The sequence below is a fragment of the Setaria italica genome, chromosome I (assembly GCF_000263155.2).
Source record: "Setaria italica strain Yugu1 chromosome I, Setaria_italica_v2.0, whole genome shotgun sequence".
NCBI classification, from domain to species: domain Eukaryota; kingdom Viridiplantae; phylum Streptophyta; class Magnoliopsida; order Poales; family Poaceae; genus Setaria; species Setaria italica.
Genome location: NC_028450.1, coordinates 27,426,899 through 27,444,824, shown reverse-complemented (window position 1 = coordinate 27,444,824; position 17,926 = coordinate 27,426,899). Strand labels below are relative to the sequence as shown.

General features: G+C 43.3%; 1 protein-coding gene across 2 annotated transcripts; it reads right to left on the bottom strand.

Annotated features, from left to right (window-relative positions):
* Nucleotides 1-1,621: 1,621 nt before the first annotated feature.
* On the bottom strand, nucleotides 1,622-14,015 carry LOC101779513. Of its 2 annotated transcripts, XM_004952762.3 has the most exons (19): nucleotides 13,798-14,015; nucleotides 12,044-13,691; nucleotides 10,003-11,938; nucleotides 9,717-9,915; nucleotides 8,165-8,304; nucleotides 7,967-8,046; nucleotides 7,415-7,546; nucleotides 7,218-7,334; nucleotides 6,998-7,090; nucleotides 6,618-6,695; nucleotides 6,385-6,441; nucleotides 5,604-6,255; nucleotides 5,464-5,519; nucleotides 4,535-4,608; nucleotides 4,378-4,460; nucleotides 4,217-4,296; nucleotides 3,869-3,948; nucleotides 3,421-3,466; nucleotides 1,622-2,765 (listed from the first exon to the last, which is right to left on the bottom strand). In XM_004952762.3, the coding sequence occupies exons 2-19, from the start codon at nucleotides 13,556-13,558 to the stop codon at nucleotides 1,941-1,943; spliced, it is 6,243 nt and encodes a 2,080-aa protein (XP_004952819.1). In that variant the 5' UTR covers nucleotides 13,559-13,691; nucleotides 13,798-14,015; the 3' UTR covers nucleotides 1,622-1,940. The 2 variants fall into 2 exon arrangements, with proteins under 2 accessions (XP_004952819.1, XP_004952818.1); XM_004952761.3 differs by having other exon boundaries at nucleotides 10,003-13,691.
* Between the last annotated feature and the right edge of the window lie 3,911 nt (nucleotides 14,016-17,926).

Below are 17,926 nucleotides of genomic sequence, written 5' to 3'. Positions count from 1 at the left end.
TGTGGTTGCATATTATTTTGCATAGTAGACAGATCATTTCGTGGAAAAATGTCTCAACATCTTGTGTTCACCGCTAGCATAGCGAGTCCTTGTTTAATCGTCTTTGTTTTTGTTATATCCATTAGTCAATGCTCCTCCATCTTAAAATGTATGTCTTTTTTTAAAATGTAGGTCGTTATTCATCATAAATCAACCATCTCTAACTTTGACCAAGTTTAACATCTACAACATTATACCACTTTCATTAAATTCTGAACCTAAGCCATATTAACCGTAGAAATGTACCATCTCAAATTTGAATTGATGAAGATTAAGAAAACAGTCTTATTCTGCAGCATTGTAGTAATATGTTTGTCGTTGTTTTATTATTAGTTAGGTACTTCAGTCACAAAATGTAACAAACAAATTACTCTCCGTCCTAAATTGCATATCGTTTTGACATTTATATGTCTAGATGTATATTATGTTTCGTTTTGACATTTCTATGTTCATTACTTTTGCTATGCACCTAGATGTATATTATATCTCGTTTTGACATTTCTATGTTCATTACTTTTGCTATGCACCTAGATGTATATAAGATACGTAGTAAAAGTTATAAATCTAGAAATGCCAAAATGACCTACAATTTGGAATGGAGGAATTTTGGGATGGAGGAATTTGGAACGGAGGGAGTGTATGGGAGTAAAATTTGAAAATAGCTGCAACCCACGGTAGTAAAAAGTAATACGAGCAAAAAAAATCAAGAGACTACAGACATGCTTAACAATATGGGAAGAGAGAACATGCTTCTAAGGCAGCAATATGCTAACATGTCTGCGTTGTTACATGTTTCTGAGCAATATATATTCCAGCTTCTCATCAGTCATTTCATAGCGAATATACACCGGGATGGCATGCCAAAAAGAGCATATGGAAAATAAGATTAAAAAATAGCAAGAATAATATTCACGCAACAAAACAAAACGGCTTAAGATTCTCAAGTTGGAAACTAGTGAAAGAGTAAGGGCCATGGTATAGAAGTCTTATGGTATGCAAACCTGACACCCAGACATCAAATATCTCACCAGCCATATCCCAGGTTACAATCGTCCAAGTTCTCCAGCGTAGCTGTTTCAAAATGCAACACCGTTAACATGAGACAGTAGCAAATTTGGGCTGGTCTGAGACTTGAACAAAAAGATATATATTTTTTAAGAATATGATATCAGATTTAGATTCGGGACTTCTTACCTGGCATACCACGACAGTTTATGCTAGTTCATGCGTGCTTCTACAGCACAAGAGTGCTTGATGGAGGGTCAGTTTCAGCTACATCAGGAAAAAACCCAAGTGCCGTAATGTAGAAGTAGCAGGCGGTCTCAAAACTAGGAGCACTCCAAGAAACTGGGCAGTTCAAAAGACTGATGTTCCATGTACAAAATCCGAAAAATGAACATTGGCTTCCTACTAAAGAACTCAGCAGCAAAGGAAACAAACTACAACATGAACCTTTATAGAGCCAACAAGGAACCTTGCGGCAGAGCTGCAATCGCAATGCTTGAAACACAAGATGCAGCAGACAAATAAAGGTAAAAAAAGGAAAGGGAGGAAACCAGAGACAACAGAGTGAGAGAGGGAATTATGGGTACAATTGGTTAGACTTTTCACCTGTAAAAAAGATTAAATCAAATCAATTATTCCTATTGAGATTACACATTGGGAGAATAAAAACCAATGACAATTAATTAGTAGCAAAGCTGCAATGGCAATGACCTATGTGCAGCAACTGTTCTACACCTAGAGAACGGACAGTTACACTCCCTGTTAAATAAACATAGTTAAAGGATGACACAATTTCTGTTACACTTCTGAGCAGGAGTCACCATGTATATCACCACTACTTCAGGTTAGAACACTGTAGGACTAGGCCAATCGCTGCCCTGAATCCTAAATCACCACTATTGAGGTCTTGGAGGCTCGAATCTTTCAAATCTATGATGGTTGCTCGGAAACCTCCTTCCTTGATGATGGTATGGCCATTTTGTTCTTGGCCCATTCCGCCACGTCCTATGCATTTTTCCATCTCGGCCCGTGGTCCTTCCACCACAATGTCCAGAAATGTTATGGTTCACCAGGGATGTTCCATCATGCTGAAACATATGGGATGACGAAGTGGAGGGACAAGGACTCCCTCGTGGGTACGGAGGCAATGGTGGAAAGGGACTAAAAGGCACACCAGGTGCAACTTTCCATTTTTGGTGGCCTTGGCCTCCTTCAGATTCAGGGGTTCCAAAGTTCTGAACAAGAGCGACGGGAACCCCATATGAAACACTCAAGCTAGGTTGGTACCTCTCCATGCAAAGTCCTGGAGCAACATCACTGCCTATGGAAAGTTGCGCAGGCTGACACTCCTGTTGGGGCTCAAACCCAGGTGGCACTTCATCATCTGCACCCTCTGTTGAACTCCCCATGCCATGGACATCATTATGGCAGTTGTCTGTTCCCTGGTTCCTCTGCAACTTGTTTCTCATGAAGCCAAATTGAACATCAAATCCACCATGCCCAGAACAAACCTTTTGGATATTTTGTCCCACCATCTTATAGTGCTCATCAGGTTGATAGTCCCAACGACTCTTGCGTTTCCTCCTAGCAGAACTCCAGACCATATTAGTTCTATGGATATCCTGTGCAAATGTGGATGTATGTGGATATTCTGTTGGTTCACTCCTTGCAGTATTATGGAGGATCCATCTATCACGAAAGCTCCGAGCAATCTGTTGAACCTGTTGCAAGGAGTCATGCACATTCATAAATTAAGGATTGCATACATGCAGATAAAACTCGCATGAAATTCTTATGAGAAAACTAATAATAATATATGTCAACAGGGGCTACACCAAAACTGATAAATCATAGACACACTATTTCATAAAAGAGCAGTGCTTGATACGTTATTACTGGATGTGGAACTGGTTTAGGAACAGTAACATATGTTCAGGTTTAAATCTGACAACCCATGCCAGTTGCCAATTATGGTAAAATGCCCATATACAATGTCAGCTTATAGTGACACTTTCCTTTTGAAAATATCTCCAAAGGTTGCCAGTTTTCTATGCATTGGTACAAAAATTAACCATGCAACCTAACTTTATCATGATTGCTCAAAATCATGACTAATCGTAATTGTATTTTTGCCACACTTTCCTAGGTAGTTGTTTGGTTTATTGCAACAATTCTGGTATCTCACATGTTCAACCTCAGACCAAGACTCGCTCTTTAACTAGGTTTGTCACAAGTGTGGTGGCCATTTTAGTTGTCAAAAGTTATCTACTTTTCACGCATAGTTGCTTTGCATTTGAAATCTAGCAAAGAAGTATAACTACAAACATATTTCCAAAACAAAGCTGAAATGATGCATTAGCATGGTATGTCCATTACCTGAAAGTCCCTGTGTCTGACTAAGCTCAGCATCGAGTCTCTGAAGCTGCAGTGCAAGTCCCAGATGAAGTTATAGAAAATTGAATCTTGATTAAATATTCAAAAGGAACAAAGGTAGGGACTATTATAGAGCACTGTTAAATTTCACGAAGCATGTCACTAGAAAGACTTAGTTTAGTAAGCAGTGAATAGATAAAACCAACACGTACAATTTTAAAATTGTGTCCCGATTGCATAAGAATAGAACATAACAAGCAAGAAGTTATTTTTCTCCAAGTGAAGGATTTCATTTCGTTTCTTTTAGTAAACCCAATGCTGGTTCAGGTGAAAAAGGCATAACACAAACAAAACACACAAAAACTTAATGGGACCTATAAAATAAATTGAATATGAAACTCTTCAATCAGTACCAGATAAAAGTGGAATAAAGAAGTTTAAATAAGCTAACCTTTCGACACCAGCACATCGAGGACCTCCATTTATGTGTTCAGATGTCAAAATTCCTTTCTCAGCTAGAAACTCCAGTACCTGAAAGACGATGCCAATAATCATACACAAAGTAGCACCAGTGATACACCCCCGATTATATCGTACTCAAAATATTATAACCTCGCTATATTTTTGCATTTATTTTATACTTAGCAATGTGTTTTGGTGACCATGTCACTATCCAAAACTCACTTATTCGTGAACAGAGGGAGTAATGTGAATATATATGTCAACTGGAAGCCATACAACATGTGGATGTCGCAGCTGATGACACGAATACATAAATTGTATTAGAGAATGTGCAGACCTTCAGAAGCTTCCGTATAATAGGTATTCGATAGAAGTCGGTTTTATTCTGCTTTAACATATTATGAAGCATTTGCAATCCTGCCATAAAATAGAACAAAAAGATTCTTAGACGGTGACTAAAGAATTTCCATACAGGGAGTTGAAGGCAAGGAAATATACCATTCTTGTTGATGATATCCAACAGGACGGAACATGATTTTGTTTTTAAAAGTGCATCAAGAATCAATGAAAGATCCCTCACACTGAAAGAGATAGAAAAAGTTAGCATATTTAGGGGAGAGGAAGGCTTGATTCACGTGTCATCTGGTGAACAAACCTTTTAGATGTGCCCCCAGCACTGTCACCTGCTGCAGTCACAATGAGAAGCTTCAAGTATCCATTTGTAGTATCCTGCTCCAGAAAATCTACTAGTTAGAACATAAAAATATAGAATGATAACTAATGTTTGCACCCAGGTTAAATGATGCAACAAGAAAAATCCATATTAGTGCTAGCATGAAACATGTGCCAACAGCAGAGACAGCCAAGTTCAAGCCATGCACGTATAGGCAACTTTCATGTCATTAAGGGTGCGTTTGGATATACAGCAAAATCCATCCTAGTGTTGCTTAGCAAGGTCAGGCATTGGGTAACGCTAAAAAAATCTAATTTCTGGAGGCAAGCTCGCCTGCAGCGGGAAGAAAATGCTTGCCCAGCTAGGCGAGCTGAATTCGCTCACCCTCGACAGCAAGTGAGCGGTTGCTGCAGAGAACATGAATTGCCATGCAGTTACACCCAGGAACCAAACAAGAAGCTCACTTGCAAGGCATTGCCTCGAATGAGCTAGGTATTAGGTCGTCTGGTTAGGCGAGGCCCATGAGAGATCCAAACATGCCCTAAAGCAATCAATATGGATTTCAAGCCTAAGAGGTCTGATTTTGCTAGAAATTCAAGTACCAGTTTAATAAAGTATGTTCCTGAGCTTCTGTACACCAAAAAATTGTATGAAACGCCAATATAACTTATGCACTATGTTCTTGAGCTACCCCAGATATGAGAGCACCACCATCGTAGTCCTAATAATATAAAGCCATGTGCCTTCCAAACTTTCATGACAGTGTCAGATCTAAATGGTTCTTTCTTGTCCAGCACATGGAGATTGCATCATAATTAGAATCACCCACAAAACTTTGAACAAAATTATCTCGTGTACAAACCAGGTACTCTAGATTATGTACAATAAAGGGTATAATGATGGTTTCATACCTTTCGCTTGCTGATACCTCCGTTCCCATCCAGAAGGTTGTTCAGTCTCCCTTCAACTATATATACCAAGGAGAGATCACTAAGACTATCACATTTTAGCCAAAGTAGGGACAGCAAAGCATGGGGCAGAATAGTATTACCTCCCAAGATGTGCTCATTGTCAATTGGAGATGATGATTGTGGTTTCACATTTCTATGTTGTTTTAAGTTGTGTCTAGCATTGAGACCAGGCACCAGATTGCTTTGGAAATCAAAACTAGGTGTTGATCCATTTGGAACTTTTGATCCTTCAGCTGATTTTGCAGTCTTTTGCAAAAGATCTGATGACTGAGGGCCATGTACTGGGAACTGCTGCAAAGAACTTTCAAATGTTCGTGACACATGCACAGGCGTGCGGATGACATCTTCATCTTCCTGCGGGCTCCATGCTTCCAAGGAATTTTCGGGCTCACTAGTTTCAATTAGGGTTCCTCCAGTTTGATCAAGGGGTTCTAACTCTGCTTTTCCAGCTGAGCAATCATGTAAATCTTCCCCTTCAATAGAAAATTCAGGTTCTGCAATATTTGGATGACTACCATCAGCATCAGAACCATTTGCACTGATCAACTCCTCAGAATCTTTGTCAAGAACAATTTGTTCAACATGCCCTGCTTCTGCATCATCCTGGGTGATAATATCAACTGATATGTCTCCACCAATGTAACCCCGACATTTGGCAGTACCACAGAAGCATTTTTGAGGGGCAGCACCAGATACACGAACATAGTTGTAATCAAATGTCAATTCTTCACCCTTGAAAAAAATTAAAAAAACACCCGTTACATGCTGTGACAGCTGCCAAAATATGACATTGAATTCAAAATATAAATAAAGCAAGCCAACCCGCACACTGCTTCCAGTTTGTGAGAATGCTAGCCTTACCTTCTTGATGTTCCTCATAGCAAATATTCCAATGCAGACTTCTCCATTGACTATCCACTATCAAAAAAAAAAGAACACAACTTAGCAAACTCAGAGTGAGAGTAAAAATCTTTATCACTATATCAAGAACTGAATATATTTTATTTTTGTTGAAAGTTTCAGCAAATAAGGATTTATTGGCAAGAAACATAGTCAACTATACACGTACAAAAATTAGTGAAATTAAAGTCAACCTTCTCTGTGCGACAGTTAGGGCTGCAACTATGATTGATGAATCGGCCCAAGTTTCCCTTAGTGCAAGCATCAATTACCTGGAAGAATTCAAACCAAACAGTTAAAAGAAAGAACAATGGAATTTATTCAGGTGTGTCAACATCACGATGGATGGCTTAAGAAAAGTAAGTGCCACATTTAAAGTCAACATCATATACACTAGATAAAGAGGGAAAGGAATAAAGGGAGGTGATCTGATAGTTCCTCACTGAATACAAAGTCTAGTCTAGACCAAAATAAGACTTGTGGTAAGAAATGCAGTGAGTAAAACCTAATGCGATACTGAATAAAAGAGTAAATCCGAAGAAAATAAGAAATAGTTAATGGACAAAATGTTTACCTCGCCGCCATTTAAGGCCATGAAGTAGAAATGTTTCTGGCCTTTGGAAGCATAATATCTTTGGCGGGATTCATAAGATGTTATGTCAAGGACCTGAGAGAACATTGCAGTACAGAGCCAAAAGAACTCATTAGTCATGATTAACTATCATCACACTAACATGATAAAATTTTAAAAGTCGGGTTATGTTCAATGGAAATAAAACAGACGGCAATAGTACCTCTCCAACATACTCAATAAGAAACCTTCCTTCAGTAACATCTTCTTGCAACTGCAGTCCATAACCTTTCTTGCCAGACTGGAACCATCGCAGTTTTGCATAGCTGCGTCGCTGAAACTGTTTCAAAGATTTTACTGTTAAAACCAATGTATCATGGAAAACAGGAACTTATTAAGGATAGCCAAGAAAGCAATGACCTTCTGATTAGAACATTGTTCTCCACATGGACATGTACGCTTGACGCATTCAATGCTGAGCAACCTGTTCAAACAGCCATCTCTACAACCCAGTCGACCATCTTGAGGAGGCTTGCAGTTGCACACCATGCTCTGATCATAATTAATGAAAAACATAAGAAAAGTAGAAAACTAGGGCATCATTCAAAATTTCAGCAAGTACTCAAGTGCAAGGAGTACAACAAAGAATCAATATATTTTGTAGAATGGTTCAAGATAGTTTCACTCAACACGGATCGCATGAATGATAGGAGGATTTGATGGTGGTGGATGGTTAAAATATCTTGCAACCAAAAGGTGTGTGAGTAACTGCCAACAGTACAATTGTAAGCGTTTTATGCACTTTGTGAGTAAAATTTCCCTACCTATCCTGCAAATGGACATATGAAAGAGAATCTATAGTGGCAGAAACTACATGTCCATAAAGAAAAATATTTTTTCTTGAACACTGTCCATAAAGAAAAATAGCTGAAAAAGTCAAATCGAGGGGGGAAATAGGTGGACAGCACCAACCTCATCAATGGATTGTGTCCTGCGGTTCCGATGCAGAAACAAGTTTGACCTTATAGACGTCCATGATGGTGCTTTGACAGCTACCCAACAACAAAAGTGTAACAAAATCAGATGTGGTAACACATAAGGAATTATTTTACATTATAATGAACAAAATTTGTACCGAAGAAAATAAAAAGGATGAAGAGATTTCAAAACCTTTGGAGTTAGATCTGCCATCATCTGCTTCATCAGCTGAAGCATCCGAAAGGTCAAGTTCTGCATTGATCTCAGCATTTGTCTTTTCTTGTGGAATAGAACAGTCAGCAAATGCTTTGTCTCCATTGTCCTTACAAGTCCTTCATAGTAAAAAAGGGGGGGGGGGGGGTGCGGAGAGGATCAATCAGACATAAAAAAAAGATGGGCATGCAACACATGACTGAATGGAATAAATCAAGATACAAGAATAGAAGGAACTTGTGGAAGATCTAAAGTAGAGATTTGAAGATAGTGGTAGTAACACATGATAGGTCGTGAGGTTTCCAAACTGTTACATTAGTAGGTTTTCTTCTCTAAAAGATGAGTGCAAATCCATAGCGGAATCAAGCAAGCTGTGGGCTAACATCTCAAATGTAATTCTGAAGGCGTGGTGGGCCCCACAGCAAAAGGAAGAGCATAGAAGATGAAGAAACAGAGGTGAACATGGTGCAACTTCCAAGAAAAATGTCTACAACAAAATTATAAAGCTATGATCGCCAATGGCTATCCTCTACATGTGTATCATACACACTCTAGTCAAGAAACGGATGGTGTATGCAAGTTGACCTGGTTGGGCCAACCCATCAACCTATCCCAGTTCTCCTATCTTACTAGTTCTTTTGCTTTACCAGGCGTGACAAAGTATGGTGTATACGTAACAAAACTAAATAGTGTCTACACCAAACTTGTAAATCAAAAACCGCCTAGGACAATTCTCATGCTAAATCATCTAGTCAAGAGAAGGACGTGTTTGGCAGAGTCAGAGACAATGGCATATATTCTGATGATGTGCCAGTAAAAATTATCAAAAACTAAATGTAGAAGTCACATTCCTCTCATCGACCCGTCTGTAGCCCTCATAGCTACAGCTCTAACTCGATTATATCCTAATAATTGTTGTACCTCACAAGTCACATTAGTTTGCTTATCGGCGGTTCCACGCTTATTTCTTTGGATTAATCCATCTGAAACCAAACCAAAACCAGGCTTGGTGTAGCTGTCTCAGGAACAGGTTTTAGGTTTTATGATACAGATGGCAATTTCTGCTCCACGGCTGGGTTAGAACCCACAGGTACCATTGTAGCATCCACATGGAACAATAATTGGACTATTCAGGAAAAGGTGTAGAACATGGATGGAACAATAATTTGAACAAAAGTATATCCAACATACAAGGAGCGACTTCATTCCTCTAGAAAGTGCAATCAGATGTTACCAAACGAAAGTTCACACAACTTGAAAAGGTCAAATTGGCCTGTCCGCTTTATAAGACAGAAAAAAAAATGAAGTGATCCATGTGGTTAGGATCAGTTTTTCACTTTTTCTACTTTGAGTTAGTGATTTTGGATTAGCCTCCTAAAAACCAAAAAAATATAAGACAAAAAAAAGTTTCCAAAATAGATCATACAGACCTATTGGATAGGAGGGCAGTGCGGTGCAGCCTAATTAGAATAGCAGGCTGGTGCAACCATTAAAAGTTGATAACTGAGATAACAGGAAGGAAAATTATTACCATCTTGTTTCTCCAATGACATCTACAAGATCAGCAGGTATGCAGCGCCACTTTTGGCAATCATCACAACACACCCATGCAGCACGTGGTGGTGGTGGTAAAGATGCCCCATCCGTTTTGCAGGCAACATTTCCAGGTAAATCAATAGATATGGCACCAGAGTTCTTGAGTCCAAATTCAGTGGCAGGATCAAGATTACCTATGTAAAATGAGAATGTAAATTACTTCTGAAGCTACTTGTTATGGAAAAGAAACAAATGATAATCACAAAGAAAACGAGACGCACTCTGTTCATTCATATGAGATGCTGCCAAATCACATGAGGGCAAATTTAGAAGTCCATGATCAAAGGAACTGTCATCTGCTATATTTTTCTTCTTACTTTTTTCTTTCTTATGTGGATCCCGCGCCTTACCCTTCTTTCCTGCGTTAGCATCCTTTTTCTTGCGTCTTGGTGATTTCATACTGTCAATACCATCCATTACAGAATGACTCAGTACGCTATCGTGTTCATAAATAGCACGATCTTGTGTGCCAAAAGTTAGGGTTTCAAAAGGACTGAACTCTGGAGGCCCCGTGCGAAGAATTGCCTCACATGGATCAGGAGAAATTGAATTGCTAGAAAGTGGCCTAAGTTTTGAACCTTCACATGGAGAAATATTGGTGGATCCTATAACATTCTTTCTTTTCCCTTTAGATCCATCTTTCTTTTTGCAACCTGGCTTTCTGACAATACTGATTTTCCTCACTGCATTAGACCTCTGTAAAGCTTGCGCTTTTCCTTCACCAACATCATTGTCTACCATATCTTCCCTTCTGGTGTTCTCATCCTTTCTGGTGTCCTCAAGCAAAGTGGTTTTAGCCTGCTGCTCCAAGTCCATCAATGATAATAAAGCTTGTTCTTTTCCAAAGTTGGAAGTTAAAACGGATGGATGATAACCACCAACATTCAGTGCACCAGTATCAGTTGAGTTTTCATGTAGCATAACATCATGGCTTGCAGAAGCATTACCTTCAGATGTAACAGAAGCCACCTCCAAAACAGAATCCGGCGAAAATCCAACATGCAGCATGACGCTGCCATTGGCATTAGTCAAAGAAGGTTCAGAAGTTGAAAGCTTAGCACACTCTCCATGGACATCTGCAGCGCATGTTTCTTTAGTAGAATTCACCAGGGCCCTTTCCAACTGCTGCGCCTCAGTCTGGATACACTTTGATTTCACTGTGCGATAACTGGCAGTAGACTCTGCAGTATTGCGTGTACTATCATAAATATTAATTGATGTATCAGAAGACAACTTTGGAATGTTTTCTCTGTGACTTTCCAAAGAAACATCAGTATCATCCAAAGGTGAAAAGGCTGGTTGCCCATTCAATTCACTAGCTGCATGCCCTGTAACAGAAAAGGAATAGCATTTACTCTTTGAAGATCTTGAACTTCGACTTTTCCGAATACTTGGCTGACTTTTCTTATCAGATCTATTATCTGATCCTCCTTTGTCCAGGCAAGTTGGATGAGAATTAGAAATCGATGGTCGATTGCTTTGACAGAAACCATCTAATAGCTCTTTTAGACTGCCCCAAGTAGAGGGTTTTGGTGGCCTGTTCATGCCACTTCTTCCCTTGGCAATTTTGTTTGGGAACAGACCCATGGTGGTTTGATGTAATGAGCTCACAACATCAACCTTTTTAGGTTTGCGTGTGCCGCTGCTTGCTTGGTTTGTTTGACCCGGCCTCTCAGAATCTTTTCTTGATGAAGCAGCTCTTTTTGGATTCCTACGTCTGCTGAATACATTTAATGCTGCCAGCTTTTGGTTTGGTGATCCTCCATCATTAGCATTGCTGGCAAAATCAACAGAACTGTCATCAGCACAATTACAGGCATTGAGCCCTTGGTCCAAATGGCCAGATCCGCCAACAGCAGAATCTTGATGACCCAGGCATAGAGCAGATGATTCCTTGCCACTACAAGGTTCATCGTCACAAGGTTGGTTATACGAAGAAACACACAGGTTTTCCTCTGGGGATTGTTCAGAGGTTCCATATTTTAGAGGGGTATGTTGCAACTCTTTATCAGCACAAGGGCCAGAATGCTGATTCTCATCACCATAAGCCTCCGTCCGAAGGCCACTGTCACACGACATCATATCCCCTCCCAGTGAATCACAACCCAAATTTTCAAAGCCAGCACTATTTTCAGATGTATCAACAGCCTGACCAACCTGCCCATCCAAAGGAACATCAATGGAGTTCACGTAAACAGAAGGAACTGAAGTTTCATCAACTGGGCAGGACGCTACTGCATTTATATTTGACAAGAAACCAACCTTTTCCAGCTCATGATTAGCATCAGTTATCAATGGCAGGCCATCAGCACCACATGGCAATTTCTCAGAGTGATGCTTCCCCGTACCTGACAAGTACCCATTGTCATGGGCTGCTTCCATCCAATCTGTCCGCAAGTCCTCTTCACTTGTGTTTACCTTCCTTCCAGAACACCGGCCCTCATCTCCAGGAGCCTCTTTGTGAAATGCACTCTCACAAGAAAACATACCACATACTTCTGAACTACAAGTCACGTTTCCCATGCTTGACCTATGTTCAAATAATTCACCAATCTGGCAAGTCTTGCCAGCTAAAGAAACAGCAGGACTACTACCTGAAACTGAAGGAACTGAATCTTCATGCAAGGTCCAAGAGCTATCTGCACCAACTTTTGGTGACAAACCATCCTTTTCAAGATCATGGTTAGCATTTTTCTTCAAACACGTGGCACCAATGCTGCATGGCAACTGCTCAATATCACGATTTACCAAATCTGGCAAACCTTCATTACCACTCTGTGGTTCGTTGTAACATGTTATTGAATCCTCCACAACACCACTCAAAACACTTCTCCCACCTGCCAAAATGCCCTGCTGACATGGACCTCCCTCTGTTGCCATGTCCACCGTGTCATACATACTAGCATCAATCAACTGAGATCCTTTACCTCCAGCGGCACATAAACCGTCATTCTGCACCCCTCCATCAGACACATAGCACGTCATTGAATCACCAGATATTCCACCAAACTGACCCATCTTTCCATCTAAAGAAAGATCAATGCCCCCTGAAATGGAAGGAACCAAATCCTCGTGCGCTGGCTTGGAAACCTCAGCTTCAATATCTGGCATCAAAGCATCCTGTTGCAGCTCATCATTAGCATCCGTGATAAATCCTATGCCATCAACGGCACGTGCCTCTTGCTCGCTACCATGACTCATTGAACCCAACAAGCCTTCATGACTACGTTGTGCTTCATCCCAAGCAATCCGTAAATCTTCTAGAGTTGCCTTGCCACCCCAATCACCTTGGTTACCATCTGCCATTTCCTCCAACATGTCATCCATGCATCCCGTGTCCTTGGGACAGACAGCTTCGCCGCAGGGGGCACATAATGACTTATTGAACAAACCGCCATTGGCCTCATGACACGTCTGCAAACCGCCAGGTTCAGCAGAACTCTGCAGCGCGGGAGCCAAACTACCTCCCTTCTCTTCCTCCACGTCCATGACCCTCTGCTCCAAACTAGAACCCTTCACCTGTCCTATCTGAAACCTTCTCCCTTCAGTCGAGGCAGAAACAGCCTCGGCAGGAGGCACCAATCCAACAGAAAAATCTCCCCCTTCATCTTTGTCTACCTCTGTGGACAATCTAGCCTCCGGAGCACCGCATATCTCTGCGGCGGTGGCCGGTTCAGGAGCCGTGGCCGCAGACAGAGCTTCCTCCGCTCCCCGCAACCGCGGGGCGTCAGCAGCACGATCCTCCCGCCCGCGCGTGCCCGCTCCGGGCTCCTCCATTGCGGCAGGAGGTCAGCAGGGGCCCGTACGGATCGAGACCATCCAATGCCCGCGCACCCGCTCCTCCTCCCGCCGCCGCCGCCGCGCCCGATCACGCCGAAGCCGGGCCTACAAAACCCTAGAATTCCAGCCGCTGGGGGCCGAGAGCACGGGCACAAAACCCAATCAGAATTCCGCGAACGAACGGGCACCCGCCCCCAGTCCAACCCTTATGCCAACGCGAAACTAGAGACACGAACCTCGTGGACCCGCGTGGCGGCGAATGCCTGCGGAGCGGCGGCCGTTGCCGGCGGTTCCCGTTGACCCCCGGCGGCGGGCGGGGCGCGGGGAGGGGTCGGCGGCTCCGGGCTCGGAGTCGCCGCGGTCGGCGGTCGTCGCCGCGTTGGGAAGGGGGGGGCAGCGGAGGGCGGATAGGGGAAGGAAGGGGCGAGGGAGGAGGCGAGGTATATTATTTAGGAGAGAGAAAGGAAAAAAGGAAAAATAAATAAATAAATCAGGGAGGAGGCGGAGGAGGAAGCGAATAGAAAAGGTCTCGCCTCAGGTCTCCCCCCCTGTTTTTGTTTCGTCTCGAGTTCGCGTTCGTCTTGGGTTGCAAAGGCAGGCAGGGGAGGAGGGGAGGAAGATGATGAGATGGCGCTGGCAAGCGGTTGGGAATCAGGGTTTTGGAATTTTGTTTTGGGAGGAAAATAAAACAAAATCTGTGGGTATCTATGGATTTTAGCGCGGCAGAAAATGTTAATGGAGGTATCATTATTATTATTTTACCACTCGGTCTCGAATTTAAACGGACGTGACTGCTGCCTGCACTTTGCCTGTATTTTTTTTTTCGAAATAAAAACGCTAGCGACAACCGCACGCACCGGTGATTGGTTTTTAACGGATGCTGCACGGTGAAAGTTGGGTATATATGCGTATTTCCGTTGGTGTTGCACGCGGATGCCGTATGCAACTGTAACGGTTCCATTAACCGTGAATTTGGACTTTCTTTTTAATTTTTTTTAGGGCGAATTTGAATGGCTTTCGCATCCTTTCATGTGTAGTGTATCAGTTATATTTTGAGACGGTAAAAAAAAACGTGTGAAAGAAATGGGAAACAAACCTTGCCTGTTTCGGTGTGCGGTAGTTGCAAGTCTACTAGACCACGGAGTCGTAGAGTGCTGGAGGGGCGGTTGGTGGCAATTATCCTCGCTCGTTCTTGACTTGATCAGCGGTTCTGCCACGTCGGGGAGGCGCCACCCCCTCCGCTCCGGATAGGTGTCTAGTCCCGGAGACGTCACGTCGTCAAGCCTTTTATCATCGCAACAGAGCACACAACACACGCAAAAAAAAAAGGGGTCCCCAACCGAAACTGCGTCATCAACTCATCACGTGCCGGGAAGGGAGGGGAGGCCCCACTCGCGTAGCATCGAATTTCGTGCACACATTATTGGGAAAAAAACGAATATAAAAAATCCCAACTGCCTGCACGGTATACGGGGCACGCACACCCGTTGCCCGTTGGGGGTCAAACGCCCGTTCGCAATAACGTGGAACCGGAGAGGGCGATGCTGCAAAAGGGCGCAGCAGGCGGCACGCGGCGGGCACCGAAAAATATCTGACTCCGCCGCACGCACGCACCGCCACCGCGCCCAGTCTGACTGACAGGTGGAGCAGCAACGGGCACGGGACCCAGCGGTCAGGAGCGTGGGGCCGCCTGCGTGGCGGCTGGTGGCTCCGTGGCCGCTGCGGTGTGGGGCCCCGATCTGGTGCGGGGTGGAAAATTGACTGACCGGGCCGGAGGGAGAAGACTGCGGCACTGCGGCGTGGACTCGGGTGCGCGACGTGACGTTTTGCCCTGCCGTGGATGGATGCGGGGTTGGTCCGTTCGTGCTCTTTTTTTTTTTTACTTTTGGTTCTTTTTTTATTGACATGACGCCACGCGCCGCGTGGAGGTGTGGACAAAATTGGGTCGGGGCATCCATCCATTCTGTCACGTAGCGGGTTGTACTGCAACCGTATGATTAACGGACGGACAGGTTTAGCTTTAGCTGTACTCCCTGCGTAGGAGTAAGTTTTAGCTGTACTCCGTATCTCCTACGCCTATTCCTAGCTGATAACTACTCCCTCCGTTTTCAGCTTTTTTTTATTCATAGATATTATTATACATCTAGATATAATGTTTAGATATATAATAATATCTATAACCCTAGAAAAGTCAAAACGACCTATAATTTGAAATCGAGAGAGTATTCTCTACCGTACCTCTTAGGCCAACACTAATGTTGTTGGTTCAAAAAATACCACATTAGCAAATAACAGTAAATTGGTGACTGAAACCTATTAGGTTACGTTTGGATGTTGATATTGGAGAGCCTGGTATTGAATTGGTTCTAATACCAAATCAGTCATGATATTGCATTGGGTCATAATTCTAATTCTATTGTTTGGATGACTATGCATTGACTTTTGGAATCCAATGAAGAATGCCAATTCCATTATTGTTTGGATGTGCGGAATGATAAATTGAAAATCAGTCATGTACACTATGCTCACCACTCAGGAGAACCACCACCGGCGGAGGGGCGGCGCGTCCTGTCGTCGAGGAAGGAGGTGGGAAGGGGTAGCACGGCCCACCTGTGGAGGCAGGCAGGGGAGGGAGCGCGTCCGCCAGCGGAGGGAGGTGGGGAGGGGCAGCGCCGGCACATCTCGTCGTCGAACGGAGGTGGGGAGAGCAGGGGACGGAGCACGTCCTGCCGACGGAGGGAGGTGGGGAGGGGCGGCGTGGCTCGCGGTCCCGCCCCCTTGCTCATGTCACGGCGCTGGCCAGGAGGAAGACGAGGAGGGGCACCGGCCGCGAGGAAGAGGAGGCAGCGGAGGCCGCGACGGCGAGAAAGAGGAGGTGGAGGCCCAACGGTGAGGAAGAGGAGGGGGCGTGTCAGTGTTTTATACCCCGGCAACCTACCGAGGGATATCCCGAGGTAGTAGATTGGTTGGTGGGGGGTCGCCGGACCTGGAACTCGAAAGTAAAAGCGAGGATACAAGACATAGATTCATACAAGTTCGGGCTGCCAGAGTAGTATAATACCCTACGTCTTGTTTGGGATGTTGTATATTGCGCCTGCGCTTGGGTGTTGTTTGACGTTGAGGATTTGCTCCTCCGTTGTAGTTCTATGAGGTCTTCACCTACCGATCAAGGGACCCCTGCCCTCCTTTATATACTCCAGGAGGCGGGATTACTAGTCGGTTACATGGGAATCCTAATAGGATTACTGAGGAAACCTAGTAGGAACAGATCTAACTTTTTGTTTTTAAAAAAAATGGATACACATTACCTGAGAACCAGAGCATTTGAATTCGGATACCCAATATTGCCCCCAAATAATTATTCCAATCCAAGCAATTTCCACAAGATTTCATATCTGACAATTATAAAAATAAAATCTAATTAAGATTGGTTCTATGATTTTGTCTTTAACATCTGTGCACTGTTGCTGACAAGCAATTGTGTGTATTGTTTATTGGCCATTTCAGGTTTTTTTACAACACAGCTCAGTACTATAGGGCATACTATGGACATAAAACGGTTAGATTTTTTATCCATAAAAAGTTTGTGCAGCAATGTTCTCCGTAAATTTGATAGTATTGCAACTAACTGCACCGCCTTTGGCTCAAAGAGCAATGAGGTAGCAAATGTGATCAAATTGGCCCCATTAATTCTCAGAGATAATTCCCTATTTGACACCAAGAAAATGACCCGTTCCTCTTGGCTTTGGAAATTTCTTCCTCCTTATTTGACACTCACTTCAACTTTCATCCTAATGTGACACTGCCGTCCATTCCGTTAGCCAGTGCCGTGAGACGCCCTTGAGACCATGTCAGTTATTTCGTCGATGGACAAAATTGCCCCTAGCTCAGACAAATCGATCCCCGCTCACGATTCATCCCCTCCATTATACGCTTCTCTGGCTGACGCTCGGTCTCACGACTCTCACCCATCCCTCAAACCCTAGATGATGAATCGGCAGCGCCAGGACGAATCGGTGGGTGGCAGGCGGTGGCGCATATGGAAGGTGACAAGGGTGGCTTGGCAGATGGGGCCCCGACGGCTCGACGGATGCGGCGGCCGTGGCCAAGGGGAGTATATTCTAATGGCACAACGAGAGGGAGAGAGCGAGGGATAGGGCTTTGTTATTGCTCAAGCTAAAATAATGATGCTTAACCTGTATTAATAGGTAGCTTGCTTAACAATACCATGGTATAACTTGAATTACAAATGCTAACAAACAAAGATATAATCTACTGTTGAGAAGGTCCTAACTGTGCTTGCCACTTCCTCCTCCAGTGCATTTTGCTGTAGTAAATCTAGAGCAGTACAGTCTTTGTTATACC